This window comes from Lissotriton vulgaris, chromosome 7, assembly GCF_964263255.1.
Source record: "Lissotriton vulgaris chromosome 7, aLisVul1.2, whole genome shotgun sequence".
Taxonomy (NCBI): domain Eukaryota; kingdom Metazoa; phylum Chordata; class Amphibia; order Caudata; family Salamandridae; genus Lissotriton; species Lissotriton vulgaris.
The window spans coordinates 1459887772-1459899853 of NC_141695.1; the positions used below are offsets into that span (position 1 = coordinate 1459887772).

The 12082-nt window shown below is 42.9% G+C and overlaps 1 protein-coding gene across 1 annotated transcript in view; it reads left to right on the top strand.

The window, feature by feature from the left end:
- The window catches only part of ACTR5 (actin related protein 5), a 138065-nt gene that overhangs the window by 5176 nt on the left and 120807 nt on the right, over positions 1-12082 (top strand). The window contains exons 2-3 of the mRNA XM_086932264.1: positions 1144-1373; positions 7716-7885. Of these exons, the coding sequence (XP_086788390.1) occupies positions 1144-1373; positions 7716-7885 (400 nt within the window). The remainder of the gene's footprint in view (positions 1-1143; positions 1374-7715; positions 7886-12082) is intronic.

Genomic DNA, 12082 nt, shown 5'->3' on the forward strand with positions numbered 1-12082 from the left:
CTCTCTTGTCCTGACTTTCCCCTTCTTTCTTTTTTCTTTTTCTTTCTGTTTATTTCTTTGACTTTTCACGTTGTCCTTTGTGCTGTTTGACTTCTACTCTCTTTTCTTTGGATTTGCCATATGATAACTTTGGTTTCTCTGAATTTCGAAAACATACCAAATTGTTCATAGGTCAACTTTTCTATGTAATGTTGCATATATGACAATTTGGGAATGGGGAGATTTTGTTTTGCTTTGTCTTTCATCTCAACCTTGAGAAAGCCCCAGCTTTCGCCCCTAAACATGTGTTGGCTGTGCCTCATATAAATATTTTCTTGTCAGGAACATCAATGACCACAAATAAATTTGAAGAAGCTACACGTTTCTAACTTCATTCTTGCCAGTCCTAAGATAAAACTAGACACAGAATTTGGGCATTACTGAATTCTCACAAATACCAGTACATGTCCTGGTTTCTTTTTGAATAGATCTACTACACCTGAGTAGGTCCACACAAGCAAAATTACTTTTGAGAATTGAGCCATGTACCTGTCCACTAGGACATTTCTGTGGGCTATTTGAACAATGCAATGTTATTCCCTTCTGTAGCATGTATTTGAACTGTGCAGGGTCTTGAAAGATTGGCGATTGATGCAAGCTGCCAGTAGGCTGGTAAAGAGGAGCTGGGTCATCTGTTTACCCCCCTCGCAGTGCATTTCTTTGCCTGCTGCTGGAACACAGTCAATATCACAAGTCCTTTCGGCTCATACAATTTAAGAGATTAGCTTTCAATTTTCTGTGCTCACTGCAGCAAGATTTAATATTGCCCCCTCCCCCAGATATTGTTCACTTATTTTAAATACATTGTTGACCTTGCTTTGGGTGGCCTTGTGAAAAACAGCATATTTATCGAGTGCTTAAACTGGTTCAGTTTTTTGACTGGAGATCGGCTTAAAAAAAGCATGCAGAAGGAAGTAAATTGAATTGTAGCTCAGTCTACTACTATTGCCATTTAATATACTGTTATTTGTTGCTTTTATCTGGTGAGGTTATTTGTTGCTTTTATCTGGTGAGGCTATGAAGCACTGATAGTTTTTTTTTCTAGTACACCAGCTCTCTAAAGTTGTTTATTTTGTGTTTTTCTTTTTCCCTTCTGATAACCAGGGCTCCGTTGACCATCCCATTGTGCTGACCGAGGCACCCTGTAACTCTCTGTATGCCCGGCAGATGATGTCCGAGTTACTTTTTGAATGTTATCAGGTTCCGAAGGTCTCATACGGAGTTGATAGTCTCTACAGCTTTATCCACAATACCAAGGACAAAACCACACCCAGCGGCCTGATCATCTCTTCAGGTTACCAGTGTACGCACATATTACCAGTTTTAAAGGGCAGGTGAGGTATAGCGCAGCAATAATTGTGGAGACAGCCTGCCATAAATTTTGACTTTGCTTAACTAAGTAAGCGTACGTGTAATAATAGTGTTTACTTTTACTGCTACCCCAACCTTTTCAACTTTCGTGATTTTATACAGTCGTCTAAATCAGAAGTATGCGTTATTATCTTTACTTTGAGTTGACTGCCTATTTTGTGGAACTTAATTCCTATGGAGACAAATTTCTGTGTGCACTTTAGATTAGTTGCCTCAATCATTTCCATATCCAATACCTGAGGATTTCATCTAGGGAGAATTTTCAAGTCAAGCCAAATAACATTTCACATTTTCAGATAACTGTTCGAAAATATATGTATACTCTGTTACTAGACAAAGTACACAAGTGAGTCACCTTGTCATTTACATAGCTGGCAATCTTGTACAATTTGAGGGATAAATATCGTCAGTGTTTTGGCAGAGGCAGTGTGTGTTTGAAGATCCAGTGGAAGAACACTTGTATGTAGCAGGCACGCAGAGAGTTTGTAAGTTCCCAGAATTATGCCATATTTACTGGTGTCTGCTTTATATATATGAATGTTTCTAGCCGAGCTGGAGTAGCAGATAGCATGTGCGGACTTGAAGACCCAGAGAAGAGTGAATCGGGGCTAGTGAAAGCAGGACAGATATTATGGAATACTATTTTGAAGAGCCATGTCCCCTACGCATCTTCAAAACTGTGTCACTGTATGGTATTGTAGGTTTGAAAATATTTGATGGAAAATATTTAGGCACTCTTTTCGAGATCTGTGTTTATTACAATTTGACCGCAAACTGAATTGCTAGCCAAATCGGGAACTAGGGTCTGTTTTCCCTGTATATCTCACCTGATAGAAGCGTGTGAAGTATCTGCTGAGTTAATGCCTGAAAGGAATAACTTGATAATCACTTAAGAGGAGGAGTGTGGCTCAATGGTTAGAGCGGCAGACTCTGATGCAGAGTTCTGGCCCGGGACCAGGGTTAAATTCCCAGGGTTCAATTCCCACCTCGGTGGGTCTTGGGCTCAATTTCCTCGGGCCTGACAATTCTCGCCTAGGTGCCTATTCTAATCATGGGCCCCACGCTGCAACTCTGGGCAATTGCTTGCTTAACCTCCACACCGGCCCTAACAGTGCTAGGATGCCTGGCTTCACCCTGGGGGTGCCCAGGAGTGGACACTTCACAGGGAAAGCCAGGAAGGGTTCCACAGCGGTATGAGTAATAGCGCCAGGAAAACGCTTGGTGGCAGTGTGCTCTACAAATACCTTTACATTTACATTTACATTTACATTTAAGAGAGACCGATTTCTCTAGTTCCCCCATTTCTCAGTGGCAACCTTGAAATAACTCTCTGTTTCTGCACCCTGGAGTTACAAATTCCAGTAGATCTAGGAATATCACAGCCACTTCAGCAAGAGGGACTTTAAATTGCAGTAGCTCTTGGTCCAAACGGTTAGTTTGAGAACTTGTAGAGAGGCACCAGCTGTTAGCAGAAAGTGCTTAATTCTCTGAGCGACTTGCCAGAAGATGACTAGGTAAGTGAAACGCTCACATCTGACATCTTTGTCCTACAGGTACAAGTATGAATCATGGCAGCCTAATAATCATATAAAAATGAGAAACTGTACACTGGAGTGGATTTTTGATGAAAATGCAACGTGCAATAAACCTGAAACTTTGAGCACACTGACACCAGAATTTTGCAACCAGGGCTCCTTGGAAGTTTCTTTTGAGATGGAGGAACCAACACGTAGACTAAGCAAGAGAGGCAAGTCAAGTAAGATCAAGCACATCAGCCTCCGCCCAAGACGGCAAAAAAGACAAAATGCTTTACGCCAGCAGAGGACGTGGAAAGCAGCAAATGTAGCCCAACAACGGACAATACTTGGAGCAGCCATTAATAGCAACTACGAATCCAGTTAAAAACAAAAATGACATCCGAGACTACCGGACCTGAACAGGCAAGAAGCAACAAGAACTAAAGCTATCAGACTATTACTCCAGAAAGAAGGAGCCCACCAGAGGCAATTCTGATGAAGGACTTTAAAACTGATGTATTTTCCAAACAGAACATCGACTTGTTAATACATTTGTAGTCTTAGATACTATATATTTAAACATTCCTGCATATAAATCCTGTACCATTTCAATTACGCAGTATTACTGATCTAGTGTCATTACCCAACATTGCCCTTACCCCTTCTGTCTTTTTATTCAATTCATCATTTGCCTTAAAGCAATTCTGACATCGCACTGCCCCCTGTTTATCACATTGTCATAATCCTACACTAGATAACTGCACTTGGCTACAGAGTTCGAAGCTATAAAAAAAGCTCTCTAATTTGAATGTCTAGCAAATGTTGTTAAGCTGTAACAAGTAAACTGATGTTCAGCCTTGATTATGTGCACACCTACAGTGCCATTTTGTGCTACCCATTTCAATTACATCGGTACTTTTGGGTTTAAGAGGGAGGCTCTGTTTTTCCGTCAAATGCATTAGAATGCTCATTGCTTACTACATCCCAGGCCTTGGCTCACCTGCCAAGAAGGACACCACTTTAACATCATATTTTATAACCCAGTTTAACAAGATTGTTGTTTGGGTGAGGCTCTAACAATATAATTGGTGTATTTTAACATATTAATGAATTGGATGGGACACTAAAACTATCATGGATCAAAGTAGCTTGAAAGCATATGGAAAATGCGAATTAGAAACCAGCTGCAGTAACCTCTCAGTGATGTGGATGAAACTTTATTTTGACCGCCGGCCCTTCCCCTGCCAGCCCACTTAGAGGGCAACGAGAGGCAGTACAGCACTCTGGGAGAGCCAGTGCGCAAGTCGTAGTCGGCTGCTGCGGGGAGAGTGCCCCTGGCGCCCTGCGGAAGCGGCCCGGTTAGATCCGGGTGCTGCTTGCAGAAGTGCCAGGAGAGCGCCACGCGCAAATCACTTGACCTGGCTAGGCAGGGCACCAACCAATGCTCGTAAGGGTTGGTGTGCCACCCTCCCGATTGGCCTCCTTGGCTTCCCGTGGCGTTTCCTGCCCCTCGACTAGGACGACCTGGATTGACTGGGACGGTCTGTTGACCTAATGAGGAAACCTGGTGCAGGCAACGTATGAGGCCACCATAGAGAGCAACTAAGGAGCCAGGAATCCCCCAGGCTAGTCTGGGATAGCAACCATAGAAACTGTTCTATCGACGATCAAGCACCGGAGGACAGCATTAACGAAGGTGAGCCTTTTGTTCCACCGCCTCAAGCTGACATTGTTTTTTGACCGGCTCTAGCCCTGTTATCTTAAAATACAAATAAAATATCAAAATCCCCCCAAACTCAACGAACTACTTAACAGATCGTACAAGTATACAACTGGCCACAGCCCCCTGACCGACATCTCTTGTAAACCCCCCCCCCCATAGCAGTTGTCTGGGGAGGGGGGTGGGTGGATGAGCCTAGTGGGCCGGCCTTTGTTTTCACCTCGCCTGTGATCTGCCGGGTGTCTGAAAACTCTGAGCACTCTGAAACTGTGAGCACACTGACACCAGAATTTAGCAACCAGGGCTCCTTGGAAGTTCCTTTTGAGATAGAGGAACCAAGACGTAGCAAGAGAGGCAAGTCAAGTAAGATCAAGCACATCAGCCTCCGCCCAAGACGGCAAAAAAGACAAAATGCTTTACGCCAGCAGAGGACGTGGAAAGCAGAAAATGTAGCCCAACAACGGACAATACTTGGAGCAGCCATTAATAGCAACTACGAATCCAATTAAAAACATAAATGACATCAGAGACTACCTGACCTGAACAGGCAGGAAGCAACAAGAACTAAAGCTCTCAGACGTGGAGCATGGGATATACATGAGTGGAGGAAAAGGGAAGGGAGAGAGGAAAAAGAGAGAAAGAAAAGGCGCCGTGGGGTGGGGGGGGGGTTTGGCCATCGGCCTTCCATGTCTTTGCGATAGTTCGATTGTCCAAGTTCTGCTTGTCGTTGTCTTCTGCCGCCCCCTTCGCGATGCTTCGTTGGTGTTCCTGTTCCTCGCCCCGGACGATAGAGAGGATAGAGAAGAATAAAGGTCGAAAGTGAGAAAGTGAAAGGGGGGAGGAGCCTTGCACACTGGTTTCCTTTTGTAAGTGCATGGATCCGCGGAGTGTGCCATCTCTATTGTTGTCTAGATTCTGCGCCTATGGGGGTTTATGCGATGTTAGGTAGAGGTCTAGGGGTCCCCACATGTTCGACTGCCTGTGAGTTTTCGGTGAGTGTTTCGCTGTGATGTTATCTGCCCCCCTTAGGAACGTCACCCAGTTGAGCCATGCTTCGGGCGCAGCTTTCGAAGTGTCCTTCCAATTACTTAGGACTATTTTGACTGCAGCCGTCAGCAGTAGATCAATGAGGTCTCGATCTTCTGTCGTTGTGATTGACGGGGACGCAAAACCTAGGACTAGACTTGGGAAATAGTAGCAATCAGGAATGCAAACCTCAACAGCCGGACGCCATCGCTTATACAACTTGCAGCCAGTCTCAACACACTAGGACATCAAGTAGCACACCTATACAAAGTCCTATGCCCCAAAAACACCAAACTCAACGATAAAGTCACAAATTTCTGGGGAGCTTTAGCAGGGAGGGAGCTAAGCGAGGCAGAGAAAGCAGAGTTATGGAGATCCACCTCTAGGAAAAAGATAACGGCAGCGCTCAACCAGACCAAATATTGGTTAGTACACAAGGCATACTGGACACCGGCCCGTCTGGCCCCCTTGGGGATCCGAGACAGTGATGCATGCTGGAATTGTGGCCAAGGGAAGGGAGACTTAGAACACCTTCTGCTCAGCTGTCCTAAGCTCAGGGAATTCTGGGATAGAATTGGAACACTTATCAATGAGATCACAGGAGTTCAACTAGTTTGATGGACAGTATCAAGGAGGTAAAAACAAAAAGCGGTTCATTGAGATCGATCTTTCAAGTGACCTGGCCTAGACCAAGGATACAATATTTGCTGCATTGTCACCAGCCATCCCTAATCAACATTGCTAACAAAACAGAAGAGGAGCCAAACCAGGGTGAACACCAGGCCTGCAAAAACATCACTACAACTGAGGACTACAATGCAATATCCCCTAAAAACAACACCTGAGATAATAGTAATCTGACCGCGCGGCAAGTCAAGGAACATAATAAGGAACTAGGACAACGATGCTCGCTGGCAAGCTGGTGCTCAAATCTTTCGAACTCCTGTTTTGTCGATCAGGACAAAAAAGCCACCAACATAAGAACAGCTAGAAAGGAAGAGGGTCTCGCCATGTCTGATGCCACGATCGACAATCTCTTAACAACTACCAAGAATGCCTTGAGCACAATGGCCAATGCAGCCTGCCTGCATGCATATTAACTGGATGTCCAAATAAACATACTCCAAACAATGGCCACCCTAAGTTCTGGAATAGATAGTAAACTAGACCAATTGAACTCCCTGATTAACAGAGCCCAAGACTCAGCAGAGCTGATCCAAAAGCACGAGGCATGCCACTGCACTGCAGCCCAATTTGAAAGAAATTGGAAACTCTACCATATGTAATGAACTCCTTAATTGAGAACTTGAAGGAGCCTGCAAGAGAACCGACACATAAAAGCGATCCAACCTTACAACAAAATCCGAATCAAAACATGTCACACTCAGAAAAAGAACCCCATTGTTAAGAGAAGGAGATTGCGATGAAGGAACAGAGTATAAAAGAGCTGTAACTACCCAAGAGCCACAGAGTCATGTCGACAAAGTTTAAAGCTTTTTTTTATAAAATATGACCGCGTTAGCAACCTTGATAAATCTTAAAAACTCGCATAAGTCATAGATTAAAAAAATGTGGGTGCTGGCAGTATATCCCAATTGTTGACTGAGATTTTTAACATTCATTTCATATTAATGAGCTATTTAATGGTAACGTGACGTCCTTTTTAATACAACATGTTATCTATATGGCTTCCTTTGTAAATTATTGCATTGATTTTAAGTAATTGTGCAATAAATACATTGTAACCTGTATTTTGACCTATTTTATACAGATTTAGGCAGAATTAAATGTATTCTCATAACATATTTCCACAGGGGTATGCCCTGCCACATTACCTTAAGAGACCAGAAGTGAATTTAAAATATCTCGAACATCAGTTTATGTGACAACATCATTGGTCCAGCCTCGTCTTCCCTGGGGACAGACACATTCCCTAGCATCAGTTGATAGACCTTTATAAGTGATTGCATCTCATGAAGCTTTAGGAATCTTGGGACCGAAAGATTTCCTTAGCTAACTGAATTTTTCTTTGTGGCTAACAGGTTTGACGCAAAAAACTGTAAGCGCATTAACCTGGGAGGTGGTCAGGCTGCCACCTACCTCCAGCGGCTGCTGCAGTTGAAATACCCTGGCCACCTGGCAGCCATCACACTGAGCCGGGTGGAGGAAATCCTGCATGAGCATTGCTACGTGGCTGAGGATTACTTTGAAGGTATGTGACATGGGCAATCACTGTAAGCTCCTTGGTTCCACCCAAGCAGAACATGGCCCTTATATCAATTTAAGAATCTTGCAAAAAAGTTGCTCCTTCTTGACAGCAACTGGCAATGTGCTGATTGCATTGAAATTACAGCAATAAATGCAGGCAACTGAATCAGCCGGTCCTCTAAATTTGATTGTGAGCCAATTTAAGGAAAACTAAGTGCTGAAATATTTTTTAGACCTGCACTCATCGCTTTGCATCCATGTTTCAAGATTAGTGTAATAGTAACTGTGACACCTCCTTCATCATGCCTTCCCCTGAAATTCATCAATAAGGAAAGTAGAGAGCTCTAATTTAAAGTATTAAACTATGAAAATGCAATTGATATATTTCTGCTCAAAAGATGTACTTGGGTGAAACAAAACATAGCATCATTTCGAGCCCATACTAATGGCAAAACAACACCATATACATCTCCGTTAACATAAAATACCAAACTTCTTTAACTGGCATCAGATATTCGACTCCATTTTAGGCCACTTAGAAAGCACTGAATACTGTTATGCGTCCAAGAAAATGTATGTAGTCTTCTGGAAGCTTATTTCAGTGTTGGCTACATGGAAGGAGAATCTTCTCCCAGATGTCTAGATGTGCAACATGTAGTTACTTTATAAAACATCATATTTTTGAGATCTTAAGGTACTGTTTTATGGAATAGTACACCCCTTTCAAGACTTCGTGAAATGCTGTAGGAAACCTAATTTTGGAGGCTGTATTTTTTTTATTCAGTCGAGTTTGGATTCAACTTCTCCTTAAACAGAGCTTGATGCCAGGTACACAATGCTACATACTACAAAAATTACATTGGGTATTTTATTCTTGTGGTAGCCGACAGGTGCCTTGTTGTTTTGATAAATGTTTCAGTGTTTGGGACTGTTTGTTTTGTTGGTGTTTCTTGTGTGTAATGGGTATCTGTTTGCTTGTTAATGCACCCCGCCACTTTTCTTCATAGTGATAGATGGACCTTTGAGGGGAGCAAGCATTGCTTCCTGTCTGAGTGGGAACTGACATCACAACTAGGAGTTTATAAAGATAGCAACTCCAAGAAATGATATAAGGGATAAAGTACCTCCTGCCACACATTATAAGGAATATTACAAGTCACAGAGAAATATAGAGGAACGAGGCTTAAGGCCGAGTTCATTTATATGGTAATGGAACTCTGAGGTGGCTTGCAATTCCAGGGGGTACCTAATCCCATCTAATATATTGTCAAACCATCATCTTTCCCACAACCTGCTTAAAATCTTGGTGTGCAACTCTTTCAAATGAAAGGGCGGGCATGTATGCAAACATGAAGAAAAAAATAAAACCTCTAGTGTAAAATTAAAGACATCAAGAACTGTTACATATTTGTTGCATACAGATAGTAGAATACTGGCCTATTTTGGGGGCGGCCGGTGTTCTGTTGTTTCCATCTCCCCATCTGGCTGTGCTCCCCCCCTCGTTTGTGTGCATGCTATCTGAAAATGCTCTTTTCCTAAATACAGGTATTTTTGCACTCCCCAAGTGTTATGTCGTTTTAGTGCTCATGCGTGTCATTTCACGCGCGCACTAAGTCATTTGTCATTCAATTTGAAGCTCCTGTGGCAGCGTTACCACCACTACCAGTGATTGTGGTAGTTAACCAGCCTGTGAAGACAGCCACCACCGCGACGCGCTGCATAAACCAGGCCCGGACTTTCATGAGGTAACCAGCCTGTGAAGACACATACGAATTATATTCAAAATTATTGCTTAAAACAGTAATTTTTAGCCAACTTTACGCATACCATAACAGTTTTCTGTCCGGCGCACACACAAACAGCTGCAGCACTTTAGGGGAGGCATAGACATACAGCCAGGCACCAACATGCAGGTTATAGCTGTATTTGTATCTCCCCTCTGACGTAGGGGGAGCACAAACCAACGGGGGAGCACATCTAGTTGGGTTGTAGCAGTATTTGTGAGCTCCCTTGTAGGGGGAGCACGAGCGCTGCCATTGAAGTCGTTGGGAATCATTTTGGGTCAGCCCATATACCCTCACTGGTGCCATTAGGAGGATGACATTCGCTGCATCATCCTGAGCCTACCTGAAGGTCATACGTTCAAGGTAGTATGATCGGGTGTGATGGCTGGGACGAGGAAGACTAGATGTAATAAAGGTTACTGTTAAGTAATTGGGCCATTTTCTCTACGCTCCTTGTCCTCATCCCAGTCTTTATTTATATGGAATACCAAAACAAGATCATACTTAGTCTTAAAACAAAGCAACCCTTAGAAATCCAAGGCCCAGATTTACTGTTCCTCATGAAAGGGAGTGCTGCGTAAAAAACTGCCCCAGGATCTTGAGAAAGTGTTAAAGATTAAATTCTTGTTAGATGTATACGATGTAACTGATATGGTATCCCGACTCTAGTCTACTGTGAACAGCTTCAGATAGATTCACTACTCCAACTTGGAGTGCTCATGTATATTTATTAAAGAATCATAGTCCTATGTTGCTACATTGGTGTGCCCCCATCTTCTGATGTTTGTTTCTGAATGACTGTTCCTTTTTGGTCATTTGTGTCACACCTGTGGGTAGCAGGATGTTTGAATGGTGAGCACCACAACATTATACAGACAATCCCTTCTATCAACCTTGCTTTTTTCTTACAAAACCTGTACTCTCTTTGTACGTGCAACTCCTTGCCCCACTACCATTATTATAGTTTGTACTGGCAGCGCCTCTCACCAAATCTACCACTGTGGTATTTTCTGTCCTTTGTGCATTGTAGTGCTGTAGAGTTTTAGTGCTGGTGGGCCTTCATCAACTGAGACTTGACCTTCAAGGATTGCTCTATGCTTATGCTGCAGTTTCATGCCCTTTCTTATGCAGTGGAGTAGAGAGGGGTGTCGTAACTCAAACCCTTCCAATCCACCCCTGCTGCTCGCCGTACTTTTTCCTCAGACCCTCCCTCCACTCCCTCCTGCTGCTACCTACCATGGGCGGCAATCTGAGGGATAGCCCCGGGCGCCAGAAGCTCTAGCTACCCCACTGAGTAGCTCAGAAAGTATAGAAACATGCAGAAGTATTCTAGCATTTCTCTATCTAAGGACTGCAAAAGATAAACATGTTCTCTCTGCTTTTCACTGTAAGCTATTAAAATAGAGCAGAAGAAAGAATAGCAACCTTCCATTTTCATTGCTAAAAAGCTGCTTCAATAATGCTCCGTGAACTGACCTGTCAGTCACATCGGCTGCTGGATCTGGCAGCAGGCATTGCGACGGCAGAACTCGACAGTAATAACCTTTATAGTAGTCGAGTTCTGGCGTGTTTTCTTTATATTCAGCGACTTTATGCGTTATTTACAGGATTTTATATAGGGATTACAGAATCCCATGTATTAAATACAGAATTATAAATGGGTAACAGTGAATTACAGGGATGGTTTTTACTGAGGAGTTCTGAGTGACATCAAATAGCGAGAGTGGTGCTCAAGTTGTCTAAGATGTCACTCAGAACCCGAGGTGAAAAATATCCCCGTAATTCATTTTTCAACCATCTATAATTTTATGTTGTGAATGGCCTGCAAACATCATATGCTCCTGCTTTCACCTGCTACGCAGTGGCAGAAGAGTAATGGGGCCAAGCATAATGCAGACTCTATTACGTATCTCTGTCGCAAAAGTATAAAAAAAAACAAATACCTCCCATCCTTCACCAACCAACATCGCCTTTCTTGCCTTCCCTCTCCTGCAGCTGTGCTGTCTGCTTTCATTCAAAGCAGATAAGCGGAGCTGCTTTGACCGGCTCAAAGAGTCTTTTCGGCCTGGCCTGGAAGGTCTTTTTGACGTAGCAACAGTGGTTAATGAGTTTTATTGTCAACTGTCTATGTCACAGCAATGAGTTATGAGATCTAGAAACTGAAATAAGCGATAGAGGCTCTCTATGAGACCTATGCATAACAATGTTATTATTTTAGACTGGTATGGCATTGCAATTACATACTTGTTAGCAGATAGGATTCTGTTAATACAATGGTATTATTTTTGTGTTATTTAATAGCAATTATATAATAATTTTGGCAAAAAAATTGAATTTAAAGTCCACACTATACTCTGGGTTTATTATTCCTCTATTACTTCAAGTCATATGTAGATGAAATAGATTTTTACTGTATA